This window comes from Corella eumyota, chromosome 1, assembly GCF_963082875.1.
Source record: "Corella eumyota chromosome 1, kaCorEumy4.1, whole genome shotgun sequence".
NCBI lineage: Eukaryota > Metazoa > Chordata > Ascidiacea > Phlebobranchia > Corellidae > Corella > Corella eumyota.
In genome coordinates, this window is record NC_137490.1 from 13,934,022 (window position 1) to 13,951,616 (window position 17,595).

Sequence of the window (17,595 nt, forward strand, 5' to 3'; positions counted from 1 at the left end):
CATGTATTTTAATAGATTTTTTATTTTGTTTATAATTCGATTATTATTTTGCTTACTAATGTACAAAGTTGCACAATGCATTTATATGATAATTGGTTTACTTGTTTTTAACGGTTTTAGTATTTTGTTATAAGTTTTATTTTAAGCTCATAAATTTTTAAATGTAAATTAAAGAATTTATTTAAAAGTTATAGTTCTGAAATATTTTTAAAAAACCTATCACAAATTACGCAATTTTATTGAAGTATGACGTTATGTGAGTTATCCTCTCTCCGTCAACGTGTCGAAATTTTATGACGCAATTTCCGTGTTGCGCAATTTACATAAAAAGAAAGAAACCAACTGCGTTTTGCCTTTTTCTCTATTAACTGAATCTGTCACGTGCTCGTCTTGGGTTGTTCCTTTCGTTCGCAACAGACCGGTGAGTTAAGCGTGTTTTGTATCTTAAGTAATCGTAAAAATTATTCATGTTCCTGTTATTAATTTATAGTATATTATTTAGTTAAACTTTTTTAAATATATTTAAAAGTTCACGTAAGAAAACATAGTTGTCGGGCAACTAGGAATTATTAGTAAACGATATCTTTTTGTTCAGCTTTTAAATTGAACACTCGGTTACATTCAAATTCCAAAATGGGAAAAGAAAAGGTTCATATTAACATTGTCGTAATTGGCCATGTCGATTCTGGTAAATCGACCACAACTGGTCATCTTATCTACAAGTGTGGTGGTATTGACAAAAGAGCCATCGAAAAGTTCGAAAAAGAAGCCGCTGAGGTAAATGTTTATTTTAATACTTATGACGTTGGTTTATAAATCATTTAAGCAAAATTGATTCCTATTAAAAAATCATAAAATGTTTGAGTGTGATTTGAAAAATTTAAGAATCTTTTTTTGTCCTAATCATTTTATAATATATAATTGGTATGTAACATGTATATATGTTATTGATGCTTTTGTTTTTGTTAATATCTAATTTGAAATATAAAAGGCAGTGTGCACACAAAATTTTTGCGTGAAAAATTATGCACTCCTAAAGTTGGGGATTTATATTATATATATATATCCTAAATTTAAAAAAAAAATTTTCTTTTACCATATATATATTTGTATCATTTTTTACAAATATTTATAAAATTTTCACTAATTTTACCTGCTTATCAGTTTATACTTGAATGTAAATTAAGCATAAATCGAGAAGTTAGTTTGCATGTAAGTGTCTATGTACATGTGGAAGTATTATTGTTTAATGAAAGCCGCCCTACTTTCCAGACTGAAGTTTAATTATATTCTATATGCAAGTGTATTATGACTATTTTTGTATTTGTCAAAATGTAATTGTATATATTATAAATAATCAAAAACAAAAAAAATTTAATGCCCTTTGCATTAACACTTGCATGTGATATTTTTATTTCAGTTCAGATCATTTGTAAATGTGTATCTATATATATATTTTAATTTTACAACAGCCACATAATTTTCATTTAATATTTAAAGATAAAAAATCCTACTTGACACTCCCTTTCAAACCTCAATATCTAAAATATTTTTTATTAGGGGGGGTTTATATTACTTTATCATACAATTAATCACATTTTTGATTGGTAGATGGGAAAAGGCTCCTTCAAATATGCCTGGGTTTTGGACAAACTGAAGGCAGAAAGAGAACGTGGTATCACCATTGACATCGCTTTGTGGAAATTCATGACGAATGTGTATCAAGTCACCATTATTGATGCACCTGGCCACAGGGATTTTATTAAAAACATGATTACCGGCACTTCCCAGGTTTTTGCTTTATATATACTATTAAAGCTATGTCTGTTTTGTTTTAATGCTGTACAAAATAAATTAAAACCTAAGTAAATTACTTTTAAGGCTGATTGTGCTGTTCTTATTGTTGCCGCTGGGGTTGGTGAATTTGAAGCTGGAATTTCCAAAAATGGTCAAACCCGAGAACATGCACTTCTGGCTTTTACACTTGGTGTGAAACAAATGATTGTTGCAATTAACAAAATGGACAGTACCGAACCAAAATACTCGAAAGATCGGTAAGTGTTTTTTTTTCTGACCCTTAAAAATGATTTTCAGAACAAGTTGACACAACTAGCTTGGTTTTTCAGATTTGAGGAAATTGTCAAGGAGGTTACAGCTTACCTTAAGAAAGTTGGTTACAATCCAAAGACCGTGGCATTTGTTCCTATTTCTGGCTGGCACGGTGATAACATGATCGAGGCTTCTGAAAACATGGGCTGGTACAAAGGATGGTCAAGAGATGGTTATGAATTAGATAAAGAAAAAAAGCCAAAGAAGACTGCAAAGAGTGGAAAAACCCTTCTTGAAGCTTTGGATGCCATCGATCAACCAACACGACCCACCGAGAAACCATTGAGGCTCCCCCTTCAAGATGTTTACAAGATTGGTGGTATGTTTACAATTTTGAATTATATATTTGTTTGAGTTTATTCAACTAACCTTATTTTCCTGTCAAATGAATTTATTAAATAACCCGAAGTATATATATATATTTTGTTTATTTCAACTTGTGCTTTTATTTTATGATTAATTATAAACTAGATAGATTTGCAATTCTAACAATTATTATATGCAAACGATCATTTTAGGTATTGGAACTGTTCCAGTTGGTCGGGTTGAGACTGGTGTCATCAAGCCAACTATTGTTGTTACCTTTGCTCCAGTCAATTTAACCACTGAAGTTAAATCTGTTGAAATGCATCATGAATCTTTGGCCGAGGCTTATCCCGGTGACAATGTTGGTTTCAACGTGAAAAACGTTTCAGTTAAAGATATCAAACGTGGGTATGTTGCTGGTAACAGTAAGAATGATCCTCCAAAGGGTGCAGAAAGTTTTGTTGCCCAGGTATGTTAAGATTTGTGGGTTTTTGTTGCTACTAATTTAAACCGGTGTAAGCCCAGGGGAATTATCTTGTTTCGTTTAATATTTTGTTAACTAGGTTATTATTCTCAATCATCCCGGTCAAATCTCAGCTGGCTACTCTCCAGTGTTGGATTGTCACACTGCCCACATTGCCTGCAAGTTTGCTGAATTAAAAGAAAAGATTGATCGTCGATCAGGAAAAAAGCTGGAGGATATGCCAAAGCATGTCAAATCTGGAGATGCCTGCATGGTCAAGTTGGTCCCATCCAAGCCCATGTGTGTTGAAAAATTCTCTGAATATGCACCTCTTGGTAAGTTTAGATCTTATTGTTTGCTTTATTTTTTTTACCTTTAAAATTTAATCTTATATATATATATGCTTTTTAAATGTCAGGTCGATTCGCTGTCCGTGACATGAGGCAGACTGTAGCTGTTGGTGTCATTAAAGATGTAACAAAGAAGGATGTCACAGGCAAAGAAACCAAATCCGCAAAGAAAGCTGCCGGTAAAAAGTGACTTTGGTTACTTTCGGCAACTACAACTCCCTCCATCATCGCGCATCAACCCTGGTCTTTTTTCTACAATTTCTCCTTAGTTTTGCAATTTTTGTTTGGAACTGAAATCTTTTTTGGTTTTAGTTTTTTTACTTTTGTTACCAACCACCGTAAATTCACTCGCAGGAAAAAGGGTCACTTGTTCTTCTGTGTATAATTTTTCATAATAATATTTAATTCTAATAATTTGCCGACATGAAAAGTTGTTGTGTTTGGTTGTGGTGTCGTTGTGTTCATTTAAATAAAAATGCAGACGCATGAAATAATGCCGTTTTCATGTTATGGCTTTCATTTTCAGGCCGGACTTTGCGCAAATGTCAAAGTACGTAGTGTTAGTAAGCGTTCTGTGGTAGTTTTTATGTTAATCCTAGCAAGCTCTTATTTGTTAGTCAGTGAATTAAGGTTAACTTTTTTTTGTATATATCCTTGTCCTCGATGTGGGAAAGTCGAATGCGCGACTTAAACATAGAGTAACATCAGTTACTCCGACCCAGTCTCGAGTTGCCTGTGACAGTTTGGGATATTATAGATTATAATTGCCCGATAATTATACTGCTGATTAAGTGTTGGCTCAGCAGGAGTTCACACCGTTTATAGCGCCTTACTCAAGGTCGCTAAAGCATGAGATCAATGGGGATTGAACCCACGACGTCATGTGTGGTGTAGCAAGTGTTCTTACCACTACACCACGCTGCCGTATATTTCTCTCTCTTGTCAAAAAACTTACAATACTGTGTAAGAAAAATGATAATATAGGCTACTGGCTGGGGAAGGAGGTCTGTAAAGGAAAGTGTTTTAACAAAGCTCGTACAAATAATTTTTTAACTTGCCATAAAATCCCTTTTAAAAAATATTTTTAACAATTGTCTAGAGATGAGCACTCTAGTTAATAAACTTATTGGTATTTCGTGACTGGAGTCACGTATTAAAACGAGTTACATTTTCTCTTACAGGTTTGTCGTTTACCAAGTAAAACAAACAAACACGGGTTGATACATGTGTATCTTCTAACGTATTTATGAAATTTACAACTTATATTTAAAATGAGTGGATTGAATTTATTTAAACGCACCTTCTTTAAGAATTTAAGACAATCTACTCAATTATATTGTTTATTGACAACAGAGAGAAATATTTTTATTTCTAAAAGGTAAGATAAAAAATTATATAGCTCTTAAAAACAAACTTATGTAGTTAAATTTTAGAAACGTTATAAAATAACCTAATATTGAAACAGTAATACAATGTGTAAACATTTTTTTAGATTATATGCTGAACATAATGTAGAAAATGTTAATACCAACAAGATAAAAGTTAACAACGTAAAATCTTTTTATGACCGATATGTATTTCCACAACCTCCTGATAATATTTCAGATGAAGAGCATGAGAGTAAAAAATTAATTTTGTTGTTTAAAATTATGAAACCTAATTGAACTAAATATTTAATCATATTCATAAAAATGTGTTTTAATTAAAAGTTAAGTTCTTATAATTTTTAGATGCACATAAATAATATTTACATAACTGATCTTTAAGTTGTTTTAGAAATTTTTTTTTTATAATATTCACTTTATGGTTTACGATTTATATATTAATGCTGATTTTTGTTTATTGTAGTAACACTTAGTCGGGTTAACCAAGCTATTGAAAATACGGATTGTGGAAGGCTGTTTGCAGTTGTGTTTATAAATGGAAAACAATATAAAATAACTGATCATGATTTGGTTCAAACCACTGGCTATTTAAATGCTGATGTTGGAACTAAAATTCGATTGGAAAAGGTTTCACTTTTTAAGTTTTAATTTTTATTGGAGTTGCTGTTGATTAAATTAATTTTAAAACAAAATTTTATAAGTTTTGCCCATGAATCTAGATTTACTCTACTTATTTAAAAACTAAAATAGTTAATATATATAAACTTATTTGCATTTAAAACCCATTATAATTTTTTTTAAATTTATGTGGTGTATCAAAAATAAATAACATAACTTATAAAAGGCTTGTTGTTACGCAGGTACTTTTAGTTGGAGGTAGTGATTTTACCTTAGTCGGCAAACCTTTGGTTCAAAGGTCCTTAGTAAATATAGAAGCGACTATAATTGAAAACACACCAGGTGTTGTTAAAGCAATAAAGCGGTTTCAAGGAAGGAAAAATTTTAACAAAACTTACGGTTGGTTATTATTGTGATTTTGATAGTTATGACATGTAATGTTTTTGTATCTAAATTTGAAATTTTGTTACTAAAAAACTTGTCAAAGTTAAATTTTTACCATACTTTGCTAATTGTTGTTTAATTTTTTAGAGTTTACACCCTTACATTCTATTTTGAGGATTAATTCAATTAAAGTTCATCCTAACCTGGACCCACATGAAGAAATTCCAGAATCCTAACAAAAGATTTTAAAATATTTAATTTAAAAACTGCATTTGGTCTTTCATTGGAACAAATGTGAAACAGTGCAGACAATAAATATTGAATTTTTAAACGTAATATAAATACAGGAAGGATACCTATTTATTCAGGAAGTGGTTTCTTTTACACTCCATATTGAAATATTGCTAACATCCCATAGATGTGTTACTCCATTAGTTTTCTCACATTTTAATGAAAATTTTCTGTAGAATAGCTTAGCACTATTTGTAGCTGTATAACTGTACTTGCCTATATTGGTTTTAGTTAACGTGAAAACTTTATGCCGTGTTTTAAAAAGTGATATTTATCAAACTAAACTTTTGTTTACAAATTGTTTTCAGAAATATCATTTAGGGAATAAATTAAAGTAGGTTATGCTAAAAATGCAAAGCATTTTGCAGACATTATGTGCATTTGCAGCTTTACCTGTTATATTTATATCCACTATTCCTTATGTGGGGATTTTGTTAAGGTATTTTTTAATAGAAAGTATTATTAGCTATGAACCATAATTGTATAAATGCAATTTAAATAAAATTTGTTTTCAAAATATCTTTTTAAATTTGAATATCTAATTTTATTTGTTAATAGTTGGATGGTGATTTCTTGTTTTTTGCCAATCAAATGGTTTCATTTTTTTGAAGATGGTTTATGGGGATGGTATCAGAGAATGGTTGTTTTTTTCTTTGAACACATGACTGGTAAGTAGTTTGTTATTTCAAAAAAATTTGCTAAAAAAATAAGTAAAAAATGGTATTTATGTTATAGGTGTAGAAGTATATATTGATGGAACAATACCAAGCATAAAGGAAAATGTTATTGTAATTAGCAACCATCAAACATTCAGTGACTGGATAGTTGCAGATTTTTTAGCTATCAGGTATTCATTTTTAAAGCTATTACAGTAACTCCGTTTTGTAACTGTAAACTTAGCATAGTTTGTAACTTATTAAATTAATTTTGAAAGGCAGAAAATGGTTGGTCATGTAAGATTTGTGTTTAAAAATGCCCTCAAGTATTATCCTGTTTATGGTTTTTCGTTTGGAGCCCATGGTGGAGTGTTTGTGCAAAGAAATGGAACATATACTGATGAAAAAATGGCCAAAACTCTTCAAAAATTAATAAAAAGGTAATGAAAAGGTTTAATTGAAAATATAAACTTTTAGTTAAAGTTACTTTACCTGTTGATTATTTTTTGTAGAAAGGCATCAATCTATTTCATGCTGTACCCAGAAGGAACAAGGTTTACACCTCATAAAAAAAGTTTACTGGAAAAAAGTTATAATTTTGCTGTTAAAAACAATCTGAAACCACTTAAACAGGTAAATAAATGATTGTGTCAGTCTTTTCACTGTATGTTCCCTTATGACAAAAAACCTTTATTAATTTTTAGCATTTAACTCCAAGAGTAAAGGCTTTTAACTGTGCTCTAACAACTTTGAAATCTTATATTGATGCTGTTTATGATATTACAATTGTTTATGAAAAAGTTGGTGACAATGGAGAGGGTATGGTGATTGTTTTAGAAAAGATCTAATATTAAAGCTAGTTTGTCTGGGTATTTGTATTGGCGTAACATAGATATATCTATTTTTTAAAGATACGGTAAGATACAATGCCCCAAATGCATTTGAATTTTTGAGCGGAAAATGTAAAAAAATCCATATACACTTTGAAAGGATACCTACAGACCAAGTGTTAGCTGAAATTGAAAAATTATCACAAAACTCGGATCCAAACTTGCCGCCCGCTTCCACACAATGGCTACATAATAGATTTATAAAGAAAGATGAAATTCTACAAGGATTTTATCATGGTAATACACTGAAAATAACAAGTAACTTAATTTTTAAAAAATTCGCAAAAATAAAGTTTAATATTATTTAGAACCATCACAAGTTAAGTATTCAAAAATAACGAATGGAAAACAGTCTTTTGTACCAATAACTTCGACTCTACCTGCTGCACTTACATGGATAGTCACTACTTATTTAATACTTTACCTTCCATTAGGGAAAGATATTTTGATGTACACCTGTGTTTTTTTAGCGCCACTTTTAAGTTTTATTTCACACTTTCTCTATTAACTTTATTATTAATCACTGACTCATTTTATCGGTATGGTATTATTAGTTTAAAGTCGCATTTTATTATTGTTTTTGTTTTTTTAAATGCAGTACACTAATTTCATGAAATACTGTTCCACTGTTCTTAATTAATCACTGTCGAAACAAGGTTTCTAATATATATTTTTATTCAATGTGTGTTATGTATTAAATTTCATACAACAATGATAAACAAAAAATAGAAATATGATTTTTTGACACTAAAATATTTCTATTAAAAAAAAGTTTTTTATGATTGTTAATTTTCTTCGCCACTACTACTGCTTCCATAGCATCCAAGCAAACTTAACCCTTGTGTCTTATTATTGTTTGATTGTTCAGTACTCGTAGAAGCAGTGGATACACTCTTTTTCACAATTCCCAACATTTGTGCAGTCCTTTTTTTATTTTTCGAATTTTCAAGTTTTGCAATTTTTTTCTGAGGAGCTAGACTGTCTTCTGATTTATGTTCCTTTTAAATTGAGATTACAATTTTTGTTTAATGTCTTTTCACACTTATGCAGATTACTATGTATTTACTTCAAATGTATATAGCTTACTACTAATATAATATATTATGCACATTTTGTACATCTTGTATTTTGAAAATATTGGGTATGCTTATGTACAGTTACCTCAGTCAAAAGTTGGGTAGGTGGCAGAAGGCGTTTCTTTGTGGGAAAAGTTGTAATAACTTCATTATCACTGTCACTATCATTATCCTGGAGCCTTCTGACCATATCATTGTTGAAGATTTTTCTAAAAAGGTTGTTATTAGTTTTAAACAAGAGTAATAATTTAATTCTATACAACCATTGCTTTTAATTTTTAATGGCCTTTAAGTTTTTAAAAATACATTTAATATCATTTATCTAATCAACTTGTATAAAGGTTTTAAGACAGTTGGTTTGGTACATAAAAGTGAATGTTAACTGCTACTTTACGATGCTTGTATTTTGAATAATTTTAAGTTAAATAATTGTAAATTAAAATTAATTGATTTTGGAATCATAGACCCTAAAAAGAGGTTAGCAATGAAAAGAAGAATGTTTTTACTTGATCTCATCATCTTCTTCAGCTTTTTCTCTGATTGTTTTTTCTTCTTCTGTTTCTTGTCGTTTTTTCAACATGTCATCATAGTTAATTGCAACATGACGTTCATTTAACTCTCGTAGTTCTTCCAGATTTTCCATCATTTCCATTTCTCGTTTTGAATCCCGAGTTCGTATTTCCAACATCTTGAAAAAATAGGTATATAATTGTCACAAATCTATAATTTTAATTTTTTTTATGTTTAAAGACTAAGTATACCTTCATCGGGTTAGCTTCGTCTTCTTCTTTTTGAGCTTGTAACTTTTTCTCCTCTTTTTCAAGAAGTTTTTCGGCTTCAAAGTTTCTTGTTGCTCCGTGTTCAATAGCGTAATCCATATTGACTGGATCAGTCTGTTCAAAAGAAGACATTGAAATTATGTCTTTAAAATAAATTGGATATAAGAAACTACCTTGTGTTAAATTTTAATAATTATTCTTTTATTGGACTGATTTTAATAAAATGTATACCTAATTGGTGTTTAAAGTTTTTTCTAAAATACATTATGTGTGAACTTTACATTTTACAACTTAAAAACATATATTTGCAAAAAAAAATTGAGTTTTAACTTATGAGGTAAAATTTGTTTGTACCTTAAATGTTATTTCAGCAACACACTTGGTACATTTTATGTAAAATCGATATATTCGTAAACCAAGGTAGTCCTCATCTTGTACAGTTTCCATTCTAGCATTAAATTTTGTCCCTTTGTATATATAGTTCCCACATGTCTTACACCTGTTAAAAAGTTTATTTCCTGATATGATATAAGGTTGAAGGTACTTAGTAAACCTACCAATATGATTAAATCTTACCTCATATGAAAAGGTGCCATCACACGAATAACATATTGTCTGTCCTTCGCTCTCTTAAGCTTGGGAATTTTTGATGGATCATAATCTGGTGGGTAATATTTCTACAAAATATTTTTAAATAAAGAATTAGTTTTGCTGTTTAAGGACAGTGAAAAACTTATTTTGAGCATTGTGATGTTTAAAAAGTAGTTAAAAAATATAAAGCCTATTAATTTTGTGTAATAGCAAAAAATATATTAAAATTAAATGATGTTTTATTAATATAAACAGATAATGATAATCAAAACATTAAATAAATGCAAGTTTGATTTATATATTTTGTTGCAAAAACATCCCTATGTCATTCATCAAAATTTAAAAAATTAAGCAATAAACATAAATATATACAAACAACACTACCAGCTTACGTTTAAAACTTTTCTTTCCGACATTTTATAAACCTTAAGTGACTTCTAAGATTGTAAATTACAAGATATTTCTTAACCTAAAGTGCCTTAATAAATGTGAAACATAAAAGTGTTTTTGTTACGAACTTTAGCAAAGGTAAAGCAGGGGACTTTTGATGGTGAGGATAAACTAAATATATAACTTAAAATTAAATCCCTGAGATCGGAAATCATGGTTTCTGTTTTTTTGATTAAATCGAAAAAATACAAAAAATTAAGTTGATATTTTAATAGTCTAGCTTTAATATCCAAAGTAAACAAAACTATCGAGTCATGTTTAAACAGATTAGGTACATTACAACGGACGTTTAAACTTAACCGAATGGGCGTACCTAAAGATCACGGTTTTATATTGATACAATATAAAGATTGTTAAAATTTAATTTGGTTTTGGAAAACGTGACTTTTTCATGTTTGAATTTAATTAAAAATATTTGAAAAAAAATATTTGCGTTGAATAGCCAAGCCCGAATTAAAAATATCAAAAATTACACGTAACATCTGTTACAATAAAAAACTACTTTTTTACCGTTAAGGTTTAGTTTTAAATATATGTTGTGCTCAATAAAGATTAACTACAATTGAATTACAAGGCCAAGTGTAGTCGTAGAAGAATTTAACGTTAAAAATGAGATTAAAATTATGTTTAGTTTTGATTTTATTAGGCTTATTGATTTGTTTGGGCAATGCAAAGTCAAACCATAACACCCAGTACTTTAAAGTAGGTTGTGTTTGTAAAATGTAAAGTTTTATTAATTTGTACATTAATTTCAAATAGAAAATAATTATTGTGTTTTATTTTTTTTTGTAGAAACTTAACTTCGATAAAAAAGCAAAACGTTTACTCCACGAAGCAAGTGACATCGCGGTAGAATGTCTTTGCAGCGGGAGAAATATTCATCCGCAAATACTGGCAACCGTTTGTAGGTTTCAAAACGAAGTGCATTTTAAACCCGATACGACATGTAAGCTAACATTTTTTTAATGGCAAAAGAAACTCTTTGTGCCATAAAATGTTTTGTTTTTTAACTTTTTGGTCAGTAAAAGTTTTATTTTTATTTTTAGATATCCACAGTTGCATTTATTGCCAAGTTGCTGACCCGGTTTGCTGGAACTCATGTCCAGTGTGACGTTGTTCTACTTTGGTGCAGTTTACGTCATACGTTTTATTGTGACGTCATTTTACTTTTAATAACAAAAAAGTTTTTTGTTAAATATTTTAATTGATACAAAAATTGCATATTTTAATTATGTTAAATTTATAGTCTAAAATAAACAATTTAAAAAAATAAAAAGTCTCAGTTTTAAAAGTTAAAAGTCATATTTAAAGTTTAAAGTCAGCCTATATAAAAATGCTGTATAAGTGCATTTCACATACTGTGTGTTGTTAAATTTATTTGTAAATATACACAAGGTTATTACAGCATATGGTGTCAGGATAAACCAAAAAATAACAAAGATCACGATTGTCGCTACAACAGTTTAAAAACTTTTATAGGCTAAACAAACCGTTGATGTTGTTGGTTATTAACTATATTTTAGTGTTGACAAGTATAAGATATATCATAAAACAAACTAGTCAAAATAATACAATGACTCGTCAAACTCTTTACTTTGCTATGCTGGTCATGTGTCTATTCTTAACTTCAAATGGCTATAAAATTGGTGTTCAAAATCATTCCAGAAATCGGGGAGGCATATTCACAAAGTAAGTATTTTCTACTTTAATTATAATTTTTTTTAATTAGAAATACCACTTTGTTAAGCGGTCAGTCCTCAAATACATGGGATTCTAGTAAAATAGAGATAGAGGAATTTTTGGATGAAGAAGATATAGAAACTCTGCTGGATATTTATTTAGCATGTAAGTTTATGCTGTAAAATGTACTGTATTTTAATTTAAAAATTACATTTTATCTACAGAATGCACATTTTCCTATTCTCTTACTCAAGAATGTTGGAATGTATTACAATGTCATATGATCATATATTCAAGTTTATTTTAAATTAGTTTTAAACATGGATTTTTATAAACATACCTAAAAAATAAGCATAAGTCAATAATTAAATAAAAAAGAAGAAATCGTGTCTTTTTAAATCTTACCAAAATGTTTATTTTATCTTACTAAAATTCTTGTGTTACTATTTTGTGTTAATAAAAATGCCAAATTTTTTCCAAGCCCAGCTACACAACTGTATTGCAATAGTTTTTTAAAGATATTGCAAAAACTTTAAGAATATTGCAACAGGATAAATTCAAAGTAACCAATATCACGATCATTATTCATATTACGTTGTTATTACATAGACGCAACAACTATAAGGTTTCGTACCAAGTTGCGAAACCTGCTGCGTTTTTTACACATATTAAAAAACATCGTTCACACAAAGTTTCTAACAAGTGCCAGGTTTCACAACGTGTAAAAATTGGTTTTTAAACTAGTTGTAAGGCACGCATATACTTCTGTGAGACAAACTGTAAATTAGACATGTGGGCATGAAAATCGCTTATTTTACGCGTTGTAAAACCTGGTGCGAAACCAATTGTGTCGTTTACACTCGGCTTAGTTTTTGTTTCTGGTGCCAAAAACCTAGCTCTATGCCTATGTGAAAACGCATTTTAAGACTATTAATATTATTATAGTCCCAACAAAAGGTGGATAGTATTGTTTTTTTAAAGTTACTTTATCTGTAAAAACAAATTACAATGAATCGCCAAATTCTTTTCTTCTTTATACTAAGTATGTGCCTAATTTTGAATACAGAGGGTTCACAATCTAGAAATTGGGGAAATGGTAAAGGGGGGTAAGCAACCTTTTTTTATAATTTTTTTATAAAAATAAAACAATTTTTTTTGTTTTCAAGTGCTAAAGTGGGATTCAAGCAAAAGAAAAGTAGAAGAATTATTGGACGAAGAAGAAGATATTGAAGCGTTTCTAGAATTGTATTCAAATTGTAAGTATTTTTAAAATATTTTTATTTTAAAAAATTATAATTTACTTTTATTTACATTATATATTTATAGAATGTGAAAATACTTGCTTTATCACCAAACAATGCTAAACCTTACAGCTATACAAGAATTTCAATTTTTATGTTTATAACCTAGTGTTTATAAATATGTTGATAACAATACAAAAAAATTTTCCAAACAAATTTGTGACTGTCTAATTCTTATCTTAATTTGCGCCTTATGCTGAAGTATTGAAGCGTATGTTAGCAGGATCAATTAATAAAACGAACATCACGTTTGTTGCTTATATTGTGCATAACATCATAAGACTATGTAATTAAAATATAAAGCTTGGTCTAACAAAAAACTGTACGCAGTATAAGTTTTTCCACTTTACTTTAATAATAGCTATACTTTATTGAGAACTTGCAAAAAAACAATACGATGAGGCGTCAAACTATTTTTCTTGTGATGCTGGTAATGTGTCTATTCCTAACTGCAAACGGCTTTACTGGAATAAGAAACATTAATAAAATTTACGACTCACCTACATCTGAGTAAGCATTTTTTTCCATAATTATATTTTTTATTGAAATTAAAACTACTTTATATTGTTTTTTAAAAGTGAATGGGATTCTAGTAAAAGAAAGATAGAACAATTTTTGGATGAAGAAAGTATAGAAACTCTGCTAAATAATTATTCAAAATGTAAGTATATTCTGTAAAATTAACTTTATTTTAATTTAAAAATTACTGTTTTATCTATATAGAATGCACATTTTCTTATCCTTTTACCCAAGAATGTTGAAATGGATTGCAAAGTTATAATCATATATTCAAATTTTTTTTTTAAATAATTTTTTTATTGAGCATTATTTGACATACTAAAAATATAATCATGAAGCAAAAATAAAATGAAAAAAAGAATATCGTGTTTGTTTCAGCCCTACAAAAATTATGTGTTATTAAAAAAAAATTCCGACTGTTTGCCATTACCAGCTACGCATCGTTAAACTAACTGTATTGCAACAGAGCGACTTTAAGGATATCCCGAAAGGATAAATTAAAATTAACCAATATCACGATCATCATTCATATTACGTTGTTATTACCAGTCTAAGATTTATAAAAGTGCCAGTCTAACAAAGAGTAAATAGTATTAGTTTATTTAAAGTTATACTTATCTGTAAAAAAACAAAAAAATGAATCGTCAGATTCTTTACTTCTTTATACTGACCGTGTGCTTAATTCTGAATACAGAGGGTTATGTAGTAAAACATATATCTAGAAACTGGGGAAATGGTAATGGAGGGTAAGTAACTATTTTCCTAATAACATTTTTATAAAAAATAAAACAAATGTAACCTGTTTTTAAGTGGTATATTGGAGTGGAATTCAAGAAACAGAAAGATAGAAGAATTATTGGACGAAGAAGAGGATATTGAAGTATTGCTAGAATTGTATTCAAAGTGTAAGTTTTTTTTCTTTTCTCTTTTTCTAATTATTTTTCTAATTATAATTTATTTTTATTTACATTATTTATTTGTAGAATGCAAAAATACTAAAGAATGTAAGACCTGGCAGCTATACAAGAATTCAAATTTTTATGTTTATAACCAAGTGTTTATAAGTAAAATGATAACAATACGAAAAATTTTTCTACACAATGTTGTATCTGTGTAAGTCTTAGTTTAGTTTGCGCCGTATGCTTATGTATAAAACGTTGTATATTAGCGGTTGGAACATATCCCCTCACAGTGTTATGTAATAAAGTTAGTACACGAGCGACTTGAAGCGTATGTTAACAGGATCAATTAAAAATACAAATATCACGTTCGTAGCTTATATTGTGTATCCTAATATGGCTATAGTCATTAAAAAATAAAGCTTAGTCGAACAATAAACTGTAGACAGTATTAGTTTTCTAATTTATCTCTAATAAAAAAACTTGCTAAAAACAATACGATGAATCGTCAAACTATTTTTGTTGTTATGCTGGTAATGTGTCTATTCTTAACTGCAAGGGGGTTTGATGGAATAAAAACTTTTAGTAGAAATCGCGGGGGTTCAATAAATAAGTAAGCATTTTTTTCCTATAATTAAAAATTTTTTATTGAAATTTAAATAACTTCATCTGTTTTATAAAAGTTCTGTTGAATGGGATTCTAGTAAAAGAAAAATAGAAGACATTTTAGATGTAGAAGATGTTGAAGCTTTGTTGGAATTTCTTTCAGAATGTTAGTATTATTTAAAAGTAACTTTATCTTGAATTTATTTTTAAATATACTTTTATTTTTTTATTAACAGAATGTGAAAATATACAATCTAAATTACCAAAAACATGTTGGGCCACAACTATAGGAGTTGTTTTAAATTTAATTTATCGAAAAAAATTTAAACAACTGCTTTAACTAAAATGGTAATAAACAAAACATTTGAATGATCTAATACTACAAGAAAAAAAATATTAGAAATATAAAAGTAGCTGTGTTAATAAGTTTAATCAATCCAGGCTTGATATCAACCAATATGTAAACAAATGTTGTTGCGTAAACTTTAAACAAGATTTAAACTTGTAGAAAAATCGTATCATATATTAAAATTTCAGTTGGCTTTTTCGATGTTATTAAATTATCAAATTTGTTGCCAGTTTTATTATTCATAGGTTTAACAACTTTAATATTATTTTGAACGTAAAATTTAAACATTTACTAACATCATTTTAAAAGAAAGGCACCTTACTTTATCAAAGTTTTGATCTACGCTGCGTAGATAATTTAAAATTGATTTAATTTTCACAAACGTCCAGAAGTCAATTATACACAATTATGTACTTCGGCTGAAGGACTTCACTTTGTAGAAAAGGTCAACGTGTCGCTATGCAATTTAAAAATGTTGTTTTAGGTTTAGAATTTTTGATACTTATAAAACAATATGTAAAATATAAATTGTATAAATTATACTGTTAATGAGAGTAAAACTAACTTAATATGTAACGCTTAAAATATACTGCAGTATTGCATGGTAATAGCTTTAGGATAACGTACATGTACATTTTAAGATTGGGTTACCCCATTTTGCGTGTCGAATTACGTGATAAAAATCGTTATTTATACATTGGTAATTTAGTGGCTATACTGTCTAATATAATTATTAAACATCCTACAATCTAAGACAGAATAGTCAATGATAAAATAACTTTTAACTGTTATTTATTAAGTTATATATTAAAGGGATAGCAATAGTTTACAAAAAAGAAAGAGATGAAATTAAACACAATAGATGTTGTCTTTGTCTGGATATGTTTTATTTATAGGCGTAAGTATAAAATATATTTTTCAATTACTTAAAATTGACTTAATAGCCTTAAATATTATTGATTAAAAATGCAAACTTTAAAATCATAGCACATTCCGTCTATTGTTTACGTTGTATTACCTGCACTGATGTAGATAGTAATGATGCATGTATTGCACAAGGAAAAGAAGCACAATGTGAACGTAATCAAGTTAGTTCAGATTTCAAATAAGTTTAGGTCTGGGTTTTATATTTATTTGTTTTATTAACTAAACATGATAATACAGGATTCTTGCCAAACAGAAATCCGGTATCTTCCTAACTCTAGGGTTCAAATAAGCAAGAGATGTAAACAATCAACTGCTTGTTTGAATGAGAACAAGCGAGAATGTGATCCTACCAGGCCAGGGGAATTCTGTAGATGTTGTTGCTACACTGATAACTGCAACAATCAAGTTTTGGAAAGTTGTCCAGATCGTAAGTAAAGATGAAACAAATCCTTGCAATAATAACGACTTTTATAGGCCTATACCCACAAACAAAAGGTAAAAACCTACGCCAAGACTAAGCAAAATCGGTATACCAAAACGAAAATTTTATGCATTTATAATAATAGTTTTTGTTCTTATACAGCTGTACAGCCAACCGTAACTCCTCTTGTGACTACAACCCAGTATAGAGAACCCACGTGTAGTGCTTCTGAAGTTACATCGCCTCTTCGACGAAGATGTTCTGACGGTTTTAACGCAGGTTCTTCATGTCAATTAGCTTGCCCATTTCCTTACAGAATACTTGGAAGGTCATACATAAGTTGTCAAAAACTAAGCAGGAGTGTTGCGCGTTGGTCAGGTCGACTACCTTGTTGTCAAAGTAAGCAATCCAATAACGTTTATGTTTTGTTTTGTTAAAATAATTGTCTCTTTTTAAGCAATTTTTTGTGCTTTTTTGTTAGGATTTTGTCCTCCTTACGGTGACATGGATTTTGTGGTTGGAATAGAATCGTCATACATGACTAG

General features: G+C 29.0%; 4 protein-coding genes and 1 long non-coding RNA gene across 5 annotated transcripts; 4 read left to right on the plus strand and 1 right to left on the minus strand.

Moving 5' to 3' along the window:
• Positions 1 to 280: 280 nt before the first annotated feature.
• Positions 281 to 3,733, plus strand: LOC145763790 (elongation factor 1-alpha-like). Its single transcript, XM_082575313.1, has 8 exons — positions 281 to 421; positions 596 to 777; positions 1,612 to 1,791; positions 1,882 to 2,054; positions 2,127 to 2,428; positions 2,628 to 2,884; positions 2,979 to 3,213; positions 3,297 to 3,733. Exons 2-8 carry the CDS (start codon positions 634 to 636, stop codon positions 3,416 to 3,418), a joined length of 1,413 nt encoding a protein of 470 aa, XP_082431439.1. The 5' UTR covers positions 281 to 421; positions 596 to 633; the 3' UTR covers positions 3,419 to 3,733.
• Positions 3,734 to 3,737: 4 nt separating this feature from the next.
• LOC145763771 (large ribosomal subunit protein bL21m-like) lies at positions 3,738 to 5,851 on the plus strand. The gene is made up of 5 exons (XM_082575289.1): positions 3,738 to 3,778; positions 4,721 to 4,848; positions 5,077 to 5,240; positions 5,474 to 5,630; positions 5,763 to 5,851. The coding sequence occupies exons 1-5, from the start codon at positions 3,738 to 3,740 to the stop codon at positions 5,849 to 5,851; spliced, it is 579 nt and encodes a 192-aa protein (XP_082431415.1).
• A 1-nt stretch (position 5,852) lies between these two features.
• Positions 5,853 to 8,575, plus strand: LOC145740667 (1-acyl-sn-glycerol-3-phosphate acyltransferase epsilon-like). The gene is made up of 8 exons (XM_082558488.1): positions 5,853 to 6,345; positions 6,465 to 6,574; positions 6,642 to 6,753; positions 6,841 to 7,002; positions 7,075 to 7,195; positions 7,267 to 7,381; positions 7,474 to 7,689; positions 7,761 to 8,575. The coding sequence occupies exons 1-8, from the start codon at positions 6,248 to 6,250 to the stop codon at positions 7,958 to 7,960; spliced, it is 1,134 nt and encodes a 377-aa protein (XP_082414614.1). The 5' UTR covers positions 5,853 to 6,247; the 3' UTR covers positions 7,961 to 8,575.
• LOC145740670 (splicing factor YJU2-like) lies at positions 8,116 to 10,426 on the minus strand. The gene is made up of 7 exons (XM_082558493.1): positions 10,291 to 10,426; positions 9,884 to 9,984; positions 9,662 to 9,806; positions 9,290 to 9,421; positions 9,035 to 9,216; positions 8,614 to 8,737; positions 8,116 to 8,450 (listed from the first exon to the last, which is right to left on the minus strand). Exons 1-7 carry the CDS (start codon positions 10,312 to 10,314, stop codon positions 8,238 to 8,240), a joined length of 921 nt encoding a protein of 306 aa, XP_082414619.1. The 5' UTR covers positions 10,315 to 10,426; the 3' UTR covers positions 8,116 to 8,237.
• A 1,460-nt stretch (positions 10,427 to 11,886) lies between these two features.
• Positions 11,887 to 12,459, plus strand: LOC145763757 (uncharacterized). Its single transcript, XR_014288451.1, has 3 exons — positions 11,887 to 12,037; positions 12,096 to 12,193; positions 12,253 to 12,459. It is a non-coding gene; the product is annotated as an uncharacterized LOC145763757 (long non-coding RNA).
• The last annotated feature ends 5,136 nt before the right edge of the window (positions 12,460 to 17,595 follow it).

What these genes read in the sequence shown, in the direction of transcription:
- LOC145740667 (XM_082558488.1), top strand. Translation starts at nt 6,248, where the DNA reads ATGCTAAAAATGCAAAGCATTTTGCAGACATTATGTGCATTTGCAGCT. An exon ending in TTTCTTTGAACACATGACTG is followed by an intron (nt 6,575 to 6,641) that starts GTAAGTAGTTTG and finishes TTTATGTTATAG; the next exon opens with GTGTAGAAGTATATATTGAT. An exon ending in GCAGATTTTTTAGCTATCAG is followed by an intron (nt 6,754 to 6,840) that starts GTATTCATTTTT and finishes TAATTTTGAAAG; the next exon opens with GCAGAAAATGGTTGGTCATG.
- LOC145763771 (XM_082575289.1), top strand. Translation starts at nt 3,738, where the DNA reads ATGGCTTTCATTTTCAGGCCGGACTTTGCGCAAATGTCAAA. An exon ending in TTCAGATGAAGAGCATGAGA is followed by an intron (nt 4,849 to 5,076) that starts GTAAAAAATTAA and finishes TGTTTATTGTAG; the next exon opens with TAACACTTAGTCGGGTTAAC. An exon ending in CTAAAATTCGATTGGAAAAG is followed by an intron (nt 5,241 to 5,473) that starts GTTTCACTTTTT and finishes GTTGTTACGCAG; the next exon opens with GTACTTTTAGTTGGAGGTAG.
- LOC145740670 (XM_082558493.1), bottom strand. Translation starts at nt 10,314, where the DNA reads ATGTCGGAAAGAAAAGTTTTAAAC. An exon ending in CGGAAAGAAAAGTTTTAAAC is followed by an intron (nt 9,985 to 10,290) that starts GTAAGCTGGTAG and finishes AATATTTTGTAG; the next exon opens with AAATATTACCCACCAGATTA. An exon ending in ATGGCACCTTTTCATATGAG is followed by an intron (nt 9,807 to 9,883) that starts GTAAGATTTAAT and finishes ACTTTTTAACAG; the next exon opens with GTGTAAGACATGTGGGAACT.
- LOC145763790 (XM_082575313.1), top strand. Translation starts at nt 634, where the DNA reads ATGGGAAAAGAAAAGGTTCATATTAACATTGTCGTAATTGGCCATGTC. An exon ending in CCAAAATACTCGAAAGATCG is followed by an intron (nt 2,055 to 2,126) that starts GTAAGTGTTTTT and finishes TTGGTTTTTCAG; the next exon opens with ATTTGAGGAAATTGTCAAGG. An exon ending in CTCTGAATATGCACCTCTTG is followed by an intron (nt 3,214 to 3,296) that starts GTAAGTTTAGAT and finishes TTTAAATGTCAG; the next exon opens with GTCGATTCGCTGTCCGTGAC.